The sequence below is a fragment of the Equus quagga genome, chromosome 22 (genome assembly GCF_021613505.1).
Source record: "Equus quagga isolate Etosha38 chromosome 22, UCLA_HA_Equagga_1.0, whole genome shotgun sequence".
In the NCBI taxonomy this organism is placed as follows: domain Eukaryota; kingdom Metazoa; phylum Chordata; class Mammalia; order Perissodactyla; family Equidae; genus Equus; species Equus quagga.
This window is the reverse complement of record NC_060288.1, coordinates 1,289,985-1,309,035: the sequence shown is the minus strand read 5'-3', so window position 1 is coordinate 1,309,035 and position 19,051 is coordinate 1,289,985. Positions and strand designations below refer to the sequence as shown.

General features: G+C 45.1%; 1 protein-coding gene across 5 annotated transcripts in view; it reads right to left on the bottom strand.

The window, feature by feature from the left end:
- Window positions 1–3,277: 3,277 nt before the first annotated feature.
- The window catches only part of INTS10 (integrator complex subunit 10), a 29,205-nt gene continuing 13,431 nt past the window's right edge, over window positions 3,278–19,051 (bottom strand). For 2 of the 5 annotated variants that reach the window (XM_046648496.1, XM_046648498.1), the window contains exons 13-18: window positions 16,177–16,285; window positions 11,671–11,750; window positions 10,356–10,518; window positions 9,303–9,396; window positions 5,817–5,894; window positions 3,278–3,681 (exon numbers count right to left, since the gene is read on the bottom strand). In XM_046648496.1, the coding sequence (XP_046504452.1) occupies window positions 3,525–3,681; window positions 5,817–5,894; window positions 9,303–9,396; window positions 10,356–10,518; window positions 11,671–11,750; window positions 16,177–16,285 (681 nt within the window). In that variant the 3' untranslated portion in view covers window positions 3,278–3,524. Of the gene's footprint in view, window positions 3,682–5,816; window positions 5,895–7,725; window positions 8,453–9,302; window positions 9,397–10,355; window positions 10,519–11,670; window positions 11,751–16,176; window positions 16,286–19,051 lie in introns of those variants that run through there. The other 3 variants (XM_046648497.1, XM_046648500.1, XM_046648499.1) reach the window with 2 other exon arrangements.

The following is a 19,051-nucleotide window of genomic DNA, read 5'->3' as shown; positions in this document are numbered from 1 at the left end:
TTCAGGGCTGTGAGATGGCTGCCGCGGTGACAGCCACTCAGCAAACGAGACACTGGAAGGAGAGGGTACACCCTCTGTGTGTGTTGTCATTTTTAGCCAGAAAACCCTTCCCAGAAGCTGTTCAATGGTGCTTCTCGTGACCTGCCAAAGCAGCAGTGAAAGGGAGCCTAGATTGACCAAGCGCAGGGCTGTCAGGATGCGACCACCTCCCTCCTTCGGGAGGGCGCGGTGTGTGCTGGAGCCAGTGGCAGTACGGGAAGTGGCCACAGGACGACAGCGAGAACTGATGGGACTGCAGCTGACACGGCGGGCTGCATCTCACAGGGACATTGGGCGGGGTCCTTAAGTAACAAAGCAGAGACACTCTTCTAGAGTAGGGATGTAATAATTCAACGTGGTTTATTCCTTTTTGTACTCAGATTCCTAATTCATATTTATAAGTTAATTGAATAAACTGCTGTCTTACACTTTACCTCTTTTCACTGGCCAATTTTATAAATGCACAATAATCCGGTCTGTATCAGGAGTATAAGCTTAAATGAGATGCTAAGATACTAGTTTTTATTTTTCCTTTAATGTAATTGTTTTCCAAATAAATGGGGAGACCAATGGACTTTGAGAAAATTTCTCAACATATCAAACTGCCTTAACAGCCTTTCAGGACGCGCTCTCTGTATCAGTTATAAGAAACAGGGCTAGCCCTTTAACAGTGCTAAACAGGGTGCCAGGGCCCTGTAACAGCACGGCGTCTGGCATAATCCCAGCTTCTGAGGCTTCCAACGCATCTTTTAATTTTGAAATCAGGCGAGAAAACGCGCAGCCAGCATTTGTCTTCAGCTGCTCTCTGTGGTCTGTTTTCACCAGAGTGCAGTAAGTGGGCTGTCTTCCCTTGGAACCAGTGATTGTTAGGCCGTTTTCCTCCAGGCTACATGCATCTCCAAATTGAAAGTTGACGGAAGTGCTGGATGTTCCGTTATGTCACAAGATGCCTCCGACTTCATACCCCTTACCTAATGGCCTTGGTCCCTCAGAACACTGCGCAAACAAAAGGCCATTGTCTCGCAGGCTCTCCTCTGCAGAATTCCATCCCGCGCTGCGCAGCCAGCTGGCCCTCCCCGTGCAGCACTGGGCACACGGCTTCCCAGTGTACATTACCGTTTTGGGCTCTGGTGGAATTCTGTCCTCACTAGTGGGACTTTATAGAACTCAATTATTTTTCAGATTTTTCCCACCTTTCATGGCTAGTTGTTGATTCTTGTATTTTATTCTATTTGTAGTCATGCCCTTCCACTTCGATAAGCGACAGTTTTTCTTCTGATATTTGATTAAACTCTGAATGTCATTTGGCTTCAAAACTGGTACCTCCATCTATCCAAACCCTGTCTGTTTCAGCTCTGCCCAGGTGACGGCTTGTATCAGTTTAACAAATCACAGGTGACACCTGCCCTGCGTCAAAGACATCACAGCCAGACTCAGAGCGGGGAGGGCAGGCTTTCTAGTAATGTGACGGCAGTAGGGAAGAGGGCCCTGTGTGAGCCAGGGCTTCCTGACACACGGCAGGCTGTGCCAAGGGGGTTGGTCCATGCGATCAGGCCGCCCAGATCTGGCAGGAGACAGTGGTGCAGTTTGAAGCAAGGTACCCATGAAATGAGGCCCTTATCCTCCCTGGATGTTTGCATTTCAAAGAGACAACTCCTTGAAGAAACAGCTTGGTGGCAGTTTTACACCTCAAAGGGCAGAGGAGGAGTTCTAACTGCAAGCTTTCTTAAGTAACTGCTCCTACCGGGTTCAGGGACTGGCTGCTCACATCACGCTTCGGCTGGAACGAGAGTCAATTCTCCCGGCAGCGTGCAGCTTTCCCAGGCAGGCATTTTAAGGGCGGCTGGGGTCATCCAGGGACACACCTTAAGCTTTTGGAAGGAGTCTGGGGTCTGGTCAAGTCTCTCAGTGCAGGGGTTTGGATGGGTCCCAAAGTGCCAGTGGTCTGCAGTCCGGTTTCCATTTTCCTCTAGGGCCCTCCCCTGCAATTCTGCACACAGGAGTGGCACCACTAGATTTAAAAAAAAGATGACTGGTCCTTTTTTATATGGTGCCTGCACATTTGGGTATCAGAAAGGCTTGTTTTGATGTGTGCTGCCCCAAACACTATCTGAGGAAGTTGTTATAAAACCAAAAGGTAGGAGAGGGTTTACTCTGAAAGCTGTTGGGGGAGAACACACTCCACGATGCAAGCAACAGGACGGTGTGTCTATTTGCAATTGACTCTATGACAGACAGACACTTTCAAACTAGTGTTTAGAGCCAGTTGAAATACTTTCTGAGATCAGATGCCTATTAATTAACCTACTTTACTGATTCAATATATCTATCAACAGGGTCTTACATAGAAAAGACTTCTAATACTTTTTATGCAAAGTAACTGAACTTCTCAGCTCTTCCATTCTTTTTTTCCTTTCAAGTATGCTTTTTGGTGAGGAAAATTGGTCCTGAGCTAAAATCTGTTGCCAATCTTCCTCTTTTTCTCTTTCATCCCCAAAGTCCCCCAGTACATAGTTGTATATTTTTAGCTGTGAGTCCTTCTAGTTGTGGCATGTGGGATGCCGCCTCAGCGTGGCCTGATGAGCAGTGCTGGGTCCGCGCCCAGGATCTGAACCAGCGAAACTCTGGGCTGCAGATGCAGAGTGCACGAACTTAACTGCTCGGCCAGGGGGCCAGCCAACCAGCTCTTTCATTCTTAAATGGACCCTAGAAACACATCTGTTTGATGTTTACCTGATATATTTCAGGAACAGCAAAAGAAACACCCCTGACACTGGCCGCACTCAGATGTGCCAGCGCTTTTTCAAACAGCTCACGTGGAGTCACACTCAGTCTTCACGACAAGCTGCAGAGAGGAGCCATCATCCCTGCTTTCCAACGCCAAGCTGGAGGCACGGAGCGCCTAAGTTGTCCCCGGTACAGGGCAGGCAAAGGGCGGGCAGAGCCAGGGCTCAGCCAGGCTGGCACCGGGATGGGAGGCCCCGCCCCACTCCAGCCGGGGCTGTGGGCAGAGTCCGCCCCTGGCTCCTTCAGTGGAAGGCCGCTCAAGTTCATTTCAGCATAAAGGTTTTGGTATTAAAACTTGCGAATGAAACGCTCTACCATTACACTGATATGTCATATTTACCAAAGCCTAACTATGGAAAATAAAGTCTTCAGGTCATGGAAGGAATGTCTTTTTAAGTAAAGTGCACCCTTGTTCAGAAACTCATGAGAATTAAAATAAATTTTTAACAACCCCAAACTTAGCATAATTTTTATTTACAAAACAGGTTAATTCTTCTGTTTTACAAAAACTACAAAAAATGACAAAAATAGAAAATAGCTTCTCAGACTCTTGCGAACTACTTTTAGGCAACCAAGGAATTAGAACTCAGATGGTTTTCTTCTCTTTAAGAGTTGTTAACAGCAACATTTTTCACTGCTTGCTTGTCTTCCCCCAAAATTACATGGCTCAGAGCTGCCACCGGTAGAAAGGCCTCCGGTCAGGCCAGAGTCTGAAGGAGCAAGATCTTCTCGTTGACGCAGAATCTGTGCAGCACTGCCATCAGGTTCTCCCCACAGCGGGACACCTGGCGCTCCATGGCCAGGCGGAAGTCCTCCTTCACGCCCTTGGTGATGCCCCGTGTGACCGTGTGGTGCCTGAGGGCAGCGACAGGGAAACAGAGGGACACCTCCGTTAGCACGGCATCGCCGGCCGGGCTCTGGGGTAGGAATAAAGCTGCCTCAATCTATGTGTCAAAAAAGAAAAGTCCCGAGCAAACCGCCCCATTCCTTCTAGAAAGACTGAACGCTAGAGAGACATCTTTATCACTCAATAAAAGGCTACTGTAAACATCTAAATGTTTGGTAAAATGCCATCTGCTTTGCTTCTGAACTCCCGCAGCTCTGATGTTATGCGCCCCTGTGCCGACTCGTGCACAATTCAGTTATTTGGGGCCAACTCGGTACAGCCACACTGGCCACACAGCTGTGGCCAGTCAGGCCCGCCAACCGCAAAGGCAGCAGCAAGGGAGGAGGGAAACCACAATGAGCCTGCCACCAAACTGGGCTTGGGTCCAAGACCCTCGGGCCAGTGCTCCGTGACAGGCTCAGAAAGGCTCGGGACTGTGCACAGTGCCTGAGCACAACGCGCCCCCTCCCCAACCCCCGGACGGGCAGCTCCTCCAGGCACTGAGCCCATCCAGACTCACGTCTGTCTGAGAAGCCGCAGGAGGAGGTGGGGGACCCAGAAGAGTCTGGCACAGGTGGGGGGAGAGAAGCAGAATCACTGGAGTGGTCAGCGGCCTGCAAAAGCCTAGTGAAGACCAGAGGTGGTCCTCAAGCTCAGGAGACCGGTATGTCTGTGGAAAGGTCAGTGGGGGCAAAGGCAAGGTCTCTAACTACAGCCCCAAAAGGTGTGCTTTAAAGAAGGAACTCCCAGAAAACTGAAGGCACCAAAACGAAGAAAGGAAAAGAAAAGTCTAGCAAAACTCAGTGGGTTGAGTGAAGAGGAAAGGAGTTGCAAGTGTTAGCACAGTGACCTGGGAACTGAGACAGACAGAAGCCACCTCCACTCCCGGCCCTCCTGCTTAGCTTCCCTCAGACACAGTGACAAGGATTAAGATGAGATCTTTATGAATTGGCCAAAATAAAACTGTTGAAACCACTCTAAAATGTTTCTGTTTTTTAAAACTTGTATTATCAGATAAAATAACAGAAGTCATAACGTTGCAATGCAACAGAAGAAAAACCCCCAAGCTTTGCTAGACTAGTAAAGATACTCCAGGACACCCTTCCGTGCCCACGGACATCTCAGAGCACTGCGCAGGGAGGCGGCAGCGCCGAGGAGAAAAGGCACAGCTCTCGGTGGGCGTTTCTGGTCAAGTCCATGGTTAGCTCAGTAAGGGGACACAGTGTCAGTGAGGCCAAGGCTGAGGCCCACTGGGAGCAGACACAGACTTTTTTATGCAGCCCCAGAAACGGCTCTTCTGGGTCCCAGACGGCAACCCCAAACAGGAGCCAGCCCTCTGACCAACCAAAAGAGACCGATATCTGCAGAGAGTAAGCTAAAGGGCACCGACGGCCCAGAGCCACATCTCCCCTCAGGATGAGGGAAGTGTAAGGATGCTGGGTCCCGCCGGCAGCGCTCAGCGGTGCTGTCTCCGCACACAGGAGCTGCACGGCTCAGCTATACTTCTGTCAGAGCCTCTGCCCACCCCCCGCCCCGTGAGCTTGGAGGAAGAGAGAATTAGTTAGCTTTTGTGGTTTAAGAACAGGATAAATCAGCTAATAAAAGTGGCGCTCCAGCCTAACACATATTTCAGTTCAGAGGGTGGGGTCTAAAAAGACAGTATCAGGGACAGGAAAACCCTGTGCTAACGCATGTCTGGACCAAAACCCCAGCACTGGTCCCTAACAGGAAAGCCCAAGAACAAAAATCTGCTTAAAATAAGTCTCAGCATCCTTAAACATTTATGACCGAATGCCTTATGTTTTATCAAAAGAGAATCACAATTTAGTGCCTAATCTAATGTGAAATTAATCTAAGACAGTTTTATACAACTTTTTTTTTCCAGATCCATAATGATTTTTAAATCAAACACAAAAACACTGGCAACTTATGGAAAAAATAAGAAATGTTACAATATTACAACCAGATGGTTTGCCAAGGAATGCAGAACAAATTAAAAAAATAAATAAAGCATGAAAAAGAGCACTGAGAACAAAGAGCTGAAAACCATGGGCAGGAAACGTGACAAACAGCACACTATGAGCAGGTGTTTTCCACTTGGTACCTGTCAGCAGTCTGTATGCTGGGCTGAAGCACAGGTAAGAATTCCTGCGGCAGTAACCCCATGGGAGGGCTAGAAGGCCTTTAAAACAGCAAACAGCAGCATTCAAACACCCACACCGACTCCCCCTGCACTGCAAAAACAACACTCCGGAGACAGTGCTCGAGACGGGGCGGACCGTCCCGAGGCCTCCAGCCTCCACAAGCCGGCCCCTGCCACAGCTCCGGGGCAGGACGGCGGAAGCCAGCGAGCACGGCTCCCAGCACGTCCAGAGGCAGCGTGGTTCCTGGTCCCTGAGCTCAGCCCACTTGAGATTTGGTTAAAAAGCAACCACTGAGGAAGAGGACGATGAGATGCAACTGATGGCCATGGGGAGAGGGGTTACATTTGAGAAGAGACGGTTCAAATCCAGCCTCCTTCACTCTCCCCACTATGCCCAGCCAAGCCAGAAATAAACCTTGACTTTGTAACCATCTTTGACAGGAACGAAGCCCCAGATTGAAGGAGCCCTTCCGAGAGGACAAGAGGGGCTGGTAATGTCTCTGATAAAGAAAGGCTGAGTTTAAATTTTAAAAAATATTGAGAAAAGAAACAGATGGGGGAGAAAAGAGTCTGGGACTCACGGCTTTGCAGAATTCTGTAACAACAAAGATTGAGTACATTAGCTGGGTAATTACTTCACAGAACATCATTACCCACTCTATTCAGAGCAGACATGGAACACTGTTTTCCATTTTCAACCAGTCTAATGCAACTAAGATACTGCAAATATCAGCATAAAAATATTTCTCTATTTTCAGATACATAAGAGCAAAATGTTTACGTAACGAATAGCGAGCTTACCCCTCCGCTGGTCAGGCCCCAGTGCCCTCAGTGTTGGTACCATACCTGCTCGCATCCGAGAGGCCACAACTAGGACAGACTCACAATCTTACCCAAGGGCAGGGCTGTGCACTGCTCACAACATCTCTGCCTTTCACAGGAGGGGCCACCCAGAAGGTCTGCAGTGGCTTCAGAGAACTTGTTTGGAACCCAAAGGGAAAAGGAATATAGATAGTTTTACACAGATTCTAACCATACCTCGATTAGCAAGAGCGTTCCGGCTTACGCAGCATGCTTCCCCGCTGCAGTGAGGCATAAGAAACCGAACTGCAGCTTTCAGACGAGCTCTGAGACTCACACAGTGAGCACGGGGGAATTCCTACAGGCTCAGCTCACGAGGGAACAGTCCCTATTCCTGCTTCCAAACAGACGGAACAGCAGTTCCCTAAGAGGCTTAATGGTCTTCTACAGGGAGTCAGAAGAAATTACGGCTCTAGTGACCATGGTGGGAGTATGAGATTATCCCTCCAAAGCCATCAGAAATGCCTGCTCTGTATCTCTGCCCTTACAGTGTTATCACCGGGGTGTTCCATGCCCCCTTGCTTTCATCCCTTGTCCTAGGGGTTGTCTGCATGTACCCATGTCACTATTCAGCTCAATAAAAAAGGGCTAAAGAAGAAACTTCAGTATAATGAAGTTTGAGATTCAACTGTTGATTTTCTTTTTTTCCCCTCAGGAAGATTGGCCCTGAGCTAATATCTGTGCCCATCTTCCTCTATTTCACATGTGAGATGCCTGCCACAGCATGGCTTCATAAGTGGTATATAGGTCCATGCCTGGGATCTGAACCTGCGAACCCCAGGCCCCTGATGCGGAGTGTGCAAATTTAACTGCTAAGCCACCAGGCCAGCCCCTCAATTGTTAATTATTATTTTTTTTTTTGAGGAAGATTAGCCCTGACCTAACATCCACCACCAATCCTCCTCTTTTTGCTGAGGAAGACTGGCCCTGAGCTAACATCTGTGCCCATCTTCCTCTACTTTATATGTGGGATGCCTACCACAGCATGGCCTGATAAGCAGTGCCATGTCTGCACCCAGGATCTGAACCAGCGAACCCCAGGCCCCTGATGCAGAACGTGGGCACTTAAGTGCTGTGCCACCGGGCCGGCCCCTCAGTTGTTGATTTTTTGACAATCCATTCTCTCCCATTTCCACAAATGGTTGTGTGTTACTGAAGTAAAAGGAGGACCACTGTAGGGTTAATCCTAAGCGAATGGGGTTATTCTACTAAGGCTGTCTCTATATTAGAATTTGTATGGTGAATGTTAATGGAATTAACTAAAAAGCTATTAAAGGTATGTTTGTATATCCAGCCTCAAAACCTAGAAATCACAACACAAAAGGGGTTACCTAGGCTCTCATATCAAAAAGTAATGTTTATTCTCAAACCCTGTTAAGAATATTTTGAAGATGCAATTATTTTTCCTGTGGTTTTCACTAAGTGTCTTAGGGGAGTAAGTGGCGATGGGAAGATGAGCATGTGCAGTCCATCTTGCCTAAGCAACCTAACGTAGAAAGGTCTTGTCTTGTGTTTTCATAAAAGAGCATTTGTTCTTTTATTTTAAATATTTAGAATGTTTAATAACATTTACAAGATGAAAGACAAGAACCCCACTTTATCTTCCTCTTCTTTAGAATGGATTCCACCAGCCAATTCTTGATAGGACATAAGTCACGTTTGCTATGCACCAAATTACTGAGGTTATACAAGAGAATGAGCCTCTCTTACTTCCCTCTCTCAACATTTCCAAGACTCTGCAAAGACAGAACAAGTTGTGGATTTTTGCTTTCAACAACTGAAAACTCATTCATCTCACAATTGACAGAAAAAGGAAAATGTTTTCAGCCTTAGCAACAGTCTCTTCTCGCTCAGGGTTGTCTCTTGCGTGACTTACATTGACTTACAGACACACTGAATATGCAGGACACAGAGGAGGCAGTGTGAAAATAAAACTACACGTGGCATTTACAGCACAAAGGATCTATCCTCCAAACTACAGTGAGTACTGAAGGGCAGAAGCAAGACTGTCAGCTGTTTAAAAACCACCAGTAGTCACTAACTTCATCCGGGTGTGGGAGTGCATGCCTGAGACCAAGGGCCCGGCCTCATCGCCAGGGCAGGTGTGCTACTTCTCTCCGTGCTGTGTCAGCAACGGGGACTGCTTAGGAGCGCTTCCACCAAATACAGACAGCCAACGACAGTTCCTGAACGAAGTCTGCAGCTTCCTAATGAATTCTCCTAACCCGGCACAACCTTGATTACACATGGCTTTTCTTAATTAAAAGCACTCTACGTCTAATAAGAAACTTACTGAATCAGTCTGTAAATTTTGGAAAGGAAAAGGTACCATGATTGAGACTTTACCTAGTGAAAAAGTATCAAAAGTGACAGAAATACTCCAATTTAAACAATGTTTTAAGAGAGACAGTTAAGGAAATGCCAAGTTTTTCAAAAGGTACCCAGAATCAAATCTACTTTCAAAACAGAGACCAGGTTTGGATGCCTTTCTATTCAATGTTTGAAGGTAGAGAAATTTACAAGCATTCCTACGAGCACACAGAAGCTGAGCACTGGGCGTGGAAGAGCGAAAGAAAGCACGCTTACTTGATCAGCATCCCTTGATTGGGCAGTAACTCCAGATGAATCTTCCCACCTTCCTGAGTTCGTAAGTAGGCGAATTCCTCCAGCATATCAATATCTGCAGGCCAGATTCAGGTTAACCTCATGTGAAAACCAGGTGCCCGCTCTCTCTGAAGAGGAAACAGGCTCGCAGCGATCGGGGAACTGGCCCACGGCCAGCCCCCTAACTGCAGAGTCAGTACTGGAACCCAGGTCTGTCTGACTCCAAAATGAATGATTCCTATACCAACCAAGCCATCTCACAAAGACAAGCATGTTTTTCATATAGCTGAAAATTAAGCAGAGTCTATGTGGGCATAAGAGCAAAATCTTTTGTCTTCTTAATAAGAAATGAAACTGGCACTGGGGGTGTCGCATCCCCCCAAAAGGCTAAGAACTATTGCTGTAGGCACTTGGACAAGGATATCAGATTCCTTGCAACTCAAAATACTATATTAAGCTAAGCAAAGAATAAATACCAAACTGACGTGTAACCTTCGGTTCCAGGTGGCCTCTCCCTAACAGACAGTATGAAATACCACACTCCCCATCGCTGAAGGCAACTGCTTGCTTGGGCAGCATCTTTTGTGAGTACTCGGCAACAGCTGTGACAGGTATGGCATGGTGCACTAACAACTGATGCCAGGGGACAGTCAATGCCCAGGAGGCCCTCTTCTGATAGACAAAGATCAATGAACTATTACATTCTATGGCCAAACCAGCCTCTCTGGGCCTGTCAGGAAGATGCAGGCTATTACTTTGGGCATCTTGGGTACCTTCCTAGAAGTTGCTGGAAGTGGAAAACGGAACAGGGTTGGTGATATTCCTGATTTCCTGCATTACCTCTTTCCAGTCTTTTATGACTTTCACAAGACCAAGTGCCACAGTCACATTTTTAATCACCATTCTTTCTTTTATCCCCCTAAATAGCGAAAACCACTATTTCTACCCAGAATGCTTCATTCCTTTTAGTACAATGCATTCGTTCTTAAAAAAAAAAAATCAGAACTTCTTATGCTTAAGTAAGAAAAAGGATACTTGTAACATAATTGAAAAAATTCTCATATTGGAAGTTTCCTTGTTGGCAAATCTTATTGACGGCTTTCAAGAAAAGATTCTCTCCCCGTGGCCACTCTTGCTGAAGCAATACGATCACGTGCCCCAGGGCCATGTCATCCCTGCTGTCCGTGAAAGCTCTGAGCTGTAAGAGAAGGATTCATGCAGACACAGAAGGAAGAGGAAATCACGGAGTAATCTAAACACACCAAACATCACTCTTAAAAACACGCTGCTAGTGAAAATGTGGGACAAAGGTCCTCAGAGGGAGAAGGGCACGGAGCAGCAAGCGAACTTGCCCTGCAAACATCCCAACTGCTTCCTGGGGGTGGGGGGCTAACCAGGGAGGCCTCGGTTCCCCCGTGCTGGGACTGGGGTCACTGGAAGTGTGTTCGTCTGAGCATCTTGATGGGAGCTGGACGTGCAGGCTGGGCCTGAGGCTGTGAATCTGGGAATAAGGGCGAGAGAAAGCACAGTGGTTCTCTGTAACAGAGAGAAGAATCTGGGGAATTCTCTTAAGGAAACAGTCGGGAGTGGAGGGTGGGTAAGAAGCCAGCGAGGAGAGAGGGGTTTGAGAACATGGCACTGGGGTGAAAGAAAGGCAGTGAGTAGCCAGGAAGGAAGCAGGAGTGTGAACTGGAGAAACGGCCAAAGGACCTTTTGTTTTAAATATGCAGCTAGGCCTAAAATCACACTTCAAACCGTTTCTATCACCCCAAGCGATTCTGATGATGAGTTGTGTGTGGGAATTACTGCGCTGATGTGGAGACCCAACCCTGCTGCTCTCCTGCTCAGACCCTGAGGAGACAGTCAAGCCTGTCGACTCGAAGGCTCTACTCGGCCTGCAGCCAAGGGCCTGGCTTCTTCCCAAAGTCCCGAAACTCCCCCAGCTCTGCTGTTCATCCTAAAGCCCACCACATCTTCATGATGATAAACTCACCACCCCTCTATGAACCCAACAGAACGTGTATGCCCTTCTTCGGTAGCTAATATATTGACTTGTATATTAATTTGTAAAATTACTGACCATGCCACAAGCAAGGTTATTTGCGTATTCTCCACCAGTATCTGCAGACTTTTCGAGGATGGGGATCGCTCCCTACTCCGCTCTGCCTAGTGCAGAGATTTATAAACATTTCTCAATTCCTAGGCCATGTGCTTTCCTCACTCTACCAACCTGCACTGTCAAAGGACTAAACTAACATCCATTCTCAAGCCTCTCTATTCAAGCTGTTCCAGAGCATCAGAACAACAGTCCAAATTAAATTTCTTTCACGCTGATCAACTTGACGCTTACCTTAAAACAAGCTAACATCAAATGCAGGCAGTACGGCATGAGAGCCTTGCTGGTACAAGGCAGAAGCTTCAGATCCGAACCTAACAAAAGCCCACAATATGCTCATTATTATAAAGAAAACAGTTTCGAAAAGCAAACGTCTAAGATGCTTTACTTAAAAAAAAAAGCAACAGTCATGATTTCAAACATAGCTAAACCATAATTATATGTGGTGATGGTGAAATTGTTTTTTGAATGGTCTCTGGATTTATCAATCTTCTTTCCAAAACTTGCTTAAATACTTATTATAAAACATTTCAAATATATAAACAATTACCTACACAGAATATTACAAACGCCAGTGTGCTTACCACTCAGCTTTATGAAATGTTAACGTTTGCTTTAATTTTTAAAGATTTTAATATAAAGTATCACAAATTTAGCTGAAGTCTCTTGTGTACCTTTTCCGATCCCAATTTCTTCCTCCCTCCCTAGAGGTAACCATTGTTCTGAATGTGGTGCTTTTCATTCCCTTTTATATTACCTACTTTTAACACAGAAATTTGTATCACGAACAGAGGAATGCCTAATACATAAACGGTGTCATATTGTATGTATCCTTCTGAAAGCTGCATTTTTGAGACTAACATCTGTAGCTCTAGTTCATTGATTTTCAATGTTACATAGCATCCTGTTGTTTACATATACCACAATTGATCTAGCCATTCTTTTATGGTAGACATCGAGATTTCCAATTTTTCAATACTACAAACACTTCTGAAATAAACATTCTTATATATATTTTCTTGTGCACTTGTGGAAAAAACTTTAGGTAATGATTTTTCAAACCAAGACCTTAATCCTTTCCTTTATGATGTGTGCTCTTTACATCCTAAATCCTTCTCTACCCCAAGGGCAAGAAAGGAATACACTTTTTACATGGGGATCCTGTACACACACACTTACATGTTTATATATCTAAAACGAAGGGTTCATGAAATAAAATTTACCCTTTTTACTGGAGATGCACTCATTTTGACAATATTATTATAGTCTATCTCATTAGAAAGAAAAATTTCTGGTTGAAATTCATTTCCCAGTGGGGGAGGACCCAAATTTGACAATCACCGATCCAGAGGGACAGAACCGGGAGATGAGATGTTCAACTTGGTCCTGCCAGACTGATCTCCAAAGTGACTGGAGGAATCTGTACAGCTTCCAGAAGCACGTGGGCAACGTGTGTCTTCACATCCTGACAGTCAGCACCTCCCCTCTTCAACCTTTGCATTCTGATGTATGTGAAATTGTAGCTTATGGTTTTAATCTAAATTTCCCAAATTACTAACAGGTTGAGAATCATTTCAAATAGTTTCTGACCATTTGGATTTCTGCTTCTGCTTCTTGTTCATATTTTTCTATGGGGGGGTTAGTCATTTGTTTCTTACTGGTTTGAAGGAACTCTTTGAAAATCCTGGATATTACGTTTTTGTTGATTATACATGCTAGACAATTTTCTTGTAGTCTGTGGCTTATCTTTTCACTTTGATCATAATATCTTGTTGCTATTTTAATTTTAATGTGATCAGATTCACCAATCTTTTCCTTTATGTTGTGTGCTCTTTGTAGGCTAAATCCCTCTCTAATTGAAAGGCACAAAGATCTTCTAAAAGTTTAAACGGTTTAGTTTTCATATTTAAATCTTAAAATTTAAAAGATTTTTGTATGAATGAAGGAGTGATCTCATTTCTATTGGTATTGTTTTTCTATTTGGATTATCAATTGTCCCAGTACCACTTACGGGATAAATTCACTCTTCCCCATTGAATTATAATGCCACCTGTTTCTCTATTCTGTTCCACTGGTCAATCCCTATACCAATAGTATGCTTTCTTAATTAGTGTAGCTTTAAAATAAGTCTTGGGGCCGGCCCCACGGCTGAGTGGTTAAGTTTGTGCGCTCTGCTTCAGCGGCCCAGGGTTTCACTGGTTCGGATCCTGGGCGCGGACCTGGTTCTGCTCATCGGGCCATGCTGAGGTGGTGTGCCACATAGCACAACTAGAAGGACCCACAACTAGAACACACCACTATGTACTGGGGGGCTTTGGGGAGAAGAAAAAATAAAAAAGAACTAAAATCTTTTAAAAAACCCCCATATATTCTAATTGTTTAAAAAGAAAAAAAATAAGTCTTCATGTCAGCTAGGCCAAGTCTTACCCACCAGACCTATTTCTGTTCCACAGAGATAAGTTTGAAGGGGTCTGGGCTTATCTTTTTTTGTTAAACCTTTTGTTATTGAAAATTTCCAACATATACAAAGCAAACTCAATAGTATGATCAACTCCCATGCAGCTCAAAGAGCTTCTGTAATTATCAAAACTGTCATGCTTTTGTCTTCTGGAAAGTTTTTAGTATCCTAAGACATCTACCTGCTACCAGTTGCAAAGATATTTTTTCTAAAAAGTGTTATTTTAGCTTTTCCATTTAGTCTCCACTCCACCTCAGGTTACTTTTTGTGCATACTGAGAGGCAGGGGTTGAGGACCCCTCTTCTTTCTCCAAGGGAGTCCCTTTGCTCTAGCACCTTTGTTGAAAAGGCTTTCCACGCTCCACTAAATTACTCTGGTGCCTTCATTTAAAGTCACTGGATCATATTTGTGTGGGTCCGTTTCTGAATTTCCCATTCTTATGCCAATACTGTCTGGATAACTGTAGCTTTATAGCAAGTCTTGCTATCAGGTAGGGTAAGTTGTCCAATTTTGTTTGTCTTTTTCAAAACTATTTATTTCCATATAAACTGCAGAATCAACTTGTCAATTCTCCTGAAAGAAGAGTCTGCTGGGATTTTGACTGGGATTGCACTGCCTCTACAGAGACATTTGGGGAGAACTGGTACCCTAACAATACTGAGTCTTCCGATCTACAAACATGATTTTGCACCTTTCATTGAATTTACCCCTAAGTATTTTATGTTTTCTGATGTTATTTTATTTAGAGACTCCTTAGGCTTGTCCAGGGAGTCAAACACGTAGCTATGGATAAAGACAGTGGTAACTGAATGAAGACACTATTTTTCAGCCTCTCTCTCTGGTTCTTGCCTGCCGTGTTGGCCAGAATCTGCAGCGTGCTGAAGTGAAGTGGTGTGAGCAGACATCCCTGCACAGGTGCCCACCTGGGGAGGCATTCAGTATTTCATGGTTAAGCATGATGTTGAGGTAGTTTCCTTCCATTTCTAGTTTGCTAAGATTTGTTTAAATCATGAACGATAAATGCGGATGTGATTGAATTCTGTCTGCATCTATGGAGACAATCATATGATTTTTTCCGCTGTAATCTGTTTATGTGGTGAATTACAGCGACTGACGTGCCCATGTTAACCTACCTCTGCATTCCTGGTGTACTTGGCCACGTGTATCATCCTTCTTATCTATTGCTGGATTCGAGTCACTAGCATTTCAGTAAGGATTCTGGCATCTATACTCATGACAGATACTGGCCTTTAATGTTCTTTTCTCGTAATGCTCTTACTTGATTTTGCTCTCAGGGTTGTGCTGGCCTTAAACACTGAATTGGGAAGTGTTCCCTCCTCATTTTCTCAAAAAGTGTGTGCAGGCTTGGTGTTATCTCTTCCTAAATGCTTGATAGAATTCACAAGTGAAGCCATTTGGACCTGGAGTTTTCTTTGTGCGAAGGTTTCTGATAATAAATTTAATGTCTTTGATAGATACAGCAACATTCAGATTTTTTGTTTCATTTTGTGTCAGTTTTGCTAAGTTGTTTTTTCAAGGAATTTTTCCATTTCATCTAAATTGTTGAATTTATTGGCATAAAGTTATTCATCACTTATTCTCTTAATGTCCTTTTGATTTCAGTCGGATCTGTAGTGACACTCCCTCTTCCATTCTTGATATTGGTAATTTGTGTTCACTTTCTTCCTCATCAATCTTGTTAGGGGTTTATCAATTTTTTTTCAAAAAACAATTTTGGGCTTTATTAACTTTCTCTCTTTCGTTTTCTATTTCACTGATTCCTGCTGTTATCATTATTACTTCCTGTCTTCTACTTTCTTTGAGTTTAATTTCTTATCTTTTTCTAACTTCTACAGTGGAAACTTAAACAGTGACAGTGTGTCCTTCTTCCTTTCTTATGTGAGCGTTACAACCCAATTTATGCAGTTTTCAAGCAATGTGCAATGGGAGGTGAGGCTCGAAACAGCCCAAGAGGGAGATGCTAAGAGATACTTCTTAACTAATCATCTACAAGTTTTCCTAGAACTGGTAAAGACAGAAAAAGGAGTTCCCTGATACTCTTCACAGAGATGAGCTCAGGAGGTGAAGAGAACTTGGAAGAAAGACGCGTTCACAGCTGCTTGTGAAGTGAGAGCTGAGGAAAAGCTTGGCAAGGGATTCCCTTTTCACACAATTGTCAAGCCCTGCTGATCACACAGGATTAGCTCAGAGGAACTGTAAAACTTCCCAGCTTTGAATCCTAAAGCTCTTTTTACAAATAAGAGTAAAACTTGTCATGGTACCTTTTCTAAATTTGGGCTTTATTTTTGAGGGTTCCTCCTGTGACTTGCCTCCATCTTGAAAGGGGAGAACCATGTAGCACATCAAATCAAGGACCTTCTCACACGTCATCTAAGGAAGACAAGACCAAAAGGAACTGATCTGAAGTTTTCTGACTGAAACCGGATCAACATAACACTGAAATACGTGCAGCCTACCCCTGGGCAACCTGTGCACAGGCATGCAGCTTGGCCTCCGTGCTTCGTATGTGCTCAGCACTGTCCCCTTGACAGAGCATGTAAGAGACATAACCTGGAGTAAATCTAAGACTAGGACTTTGATGGAACAATGACTCATTCTTTGCTGTAAAGAACCAAAGAAATAAAACTTGAAAATTAGTCAAGCATTAAGTAAGGCCCCAAGGTGTGTAACAGCGCAATGGCATCCAAAAGAAGTATGTCCTTGCCTTAAAGACACTTCCTAACTCACCGAAGAGAAAAAGTGACAGACGGGACATATAGTAGAGGACTAAGTGGCATGCTGCAGTGAGTGACTGACAACGCAGGGGAATGCGCAGGCGAACCCAGCAGGCACAGCTGCAGCAGGAAGGTCGTCCCAATCGAAGCCCTATGCGGGGAAGGGTTTGGAGTGTGGAAAAGAGAAAACGGGCTTTCAAAGGAGGAGAAAAAGATGTGGGGAAGGAATGTGTATCAGTTCAGGTGATCTACTTGAGGGAGGTGGGTGCGGGTTAGGAAATACAGACACAACCTGGACGGCCGCAGCACTGGCGGTGAGGGGAGGCCTCGAGTGCCATGCTGAGCCAGCTGGTCTCGATCCACACGGGGGAAGGCGTCAGTGTTCACCTTCCGTCCACCTAACCAAACGCTAAGAGTCACATCCGACTGCATTTAGAAGCGTTTCTCTGTCAGGCACAACCCTCTTATTGTCCCCATTCTACAGATGAGGAAGTGGGGCCTTAAACCGATGCTTCCCAGCCTTTTTCATGTTGTGGAATGTCCAGAAAAGAGTATTTGTAAGGCTGCTCAGAGCCGGCAGCAAGGGACCGAGGGTTCGAGCTGCCCGAAGTCAAAGCTAACTGCCCGAGCGCTGAAGGTGTCTAGATGCAGACTGGGCACATCTAGAACCCACGCACAGCCACAGGTCGTGCAGCGCCAGCTTCGAGATCGCAGCTTAGTGGTTAAGAACTTGAACTCTGGAGTCAGCCCGTGTAGGGAGGGAACCTGCCCCGGGGCCCAAGCTAGTAAGTGGTGGGGCCAGGACCCGTACTCGAGAGTCAGGTACCACCACCCTTCAAAGCCCACCTCCAGCCGACCTTTTCTGTACATCTTTCCCTGACTACAGGGACCCTGGTGACAACACCCTTCCTTGAATGTCTATTGTGCACGTGTCTGAGGCAGAGCACTTAATATTGGATTTTTAACTCTTATATAAATCCTTGCACTTTTCTCTCTAACTCTAATTATATGCCCTTGAATGGAGGGGGTCCCACATTCCCCACACTCTGCTTGTACTCCCCACCCCAGCACATTGTTCAACTCTGGGTACCCAGGAAGTCAATACTTCAATTAAGTGCAATGACGACAGCAATATTTTAGAAAGCTATGACCGTAATTTATAGGGTTGAAAAAAATATTACAGGCAAAAAACTCAGTTAGAAGCCATGGGTTAGGGTGGTGGCAATGGAAATAAAAGGTAATATACCAAAGATATCAGAATTGCACTGGAAGAATCAAAAGGATTAGCTAGAGCAAGAGTCACCCAGGACTTGACAGGGCCACAGACCTACAGAAACTCGCATCTGCACATGCTGAGTCTGAGCTGAAGACAGGCAGTCAGAGACTCAGCAGTCAGGTAAGCCAGGAAGCACGGCCGGAGGCCCAACAGTGACCAGCCCTCAAGGAGAATGAGTTTGCTGAGCTTCATCAAACCTACCAGCTTCTTTTACAGTCCCTCCGACAATGCAGCACGGAAGCACCCTGTGCAGCCGTCTAATCCTACATATGTACAGCTGTGTACGTATTCTCTTGTAAGTTCTCAGGAGGAACCAACTGAAACTTAGAATTATGTACCCGATGGTTACACAAATGATGGAAGAAACGCATTTTCAATTTTAAATGCACATACTTTACATACCGTTTCTTTCCAAAAATTGTCATGGCAAATTATCTATCATATTACAAAGTTCAAGTTAAAAAACCTACTTCAGGGTTTTTCATCACAAAATAATCAACTCACATATAGAGAGATGAGAAGGAATCAGTTTGTGTGTTAAAGTTGTGAACTTGATTTATACGGTACCTACACATACAAAGAATGTGCTTATCACTGTAACTGAATTCAAACATCTACTCAGTATAGACACTGTGCAAACCCCTGTGGTGGGTGCTGTGAGAGATTCAAAGGGAAAGAACACAGTCTCCATCCCCCATGGAAGGGGCTCACAATCGGGGAGGAAACAGACCCGTTTATACAGGTGCCCCTGCCATAGCCCTAGGAGGCGACATCACCACGTAAAAGGAGAATCTGAGCTTCAGATAAGCCAAGCTAAATCCTCCATTCCCCACTCAGTAAAGGCCTCTTCTGCCCAAGTACCACAGGCCCGATTCCACTCTAAAGGGATTCCAGGCAAGAATGTGAAAAAACATCATCCTCCAACAAAATGGAAGAGCGGACAGGAAACGCCACAAGCCCCACGCCGCACTTCAGGGAAGCTATACTAAAGAGAAGATTCAGGAAGACATAGTCATCAAGGTTTACCAGCAGATTAGGTGACAAAATCTAGGCAGAAAGATCACGCTTCAAGTAAACAGGCACTGAATTACAAGGCCACTCTAGGAAGAAGAGAAAGCCCCAGTGCACCCACGGGTCCCCGGGCAC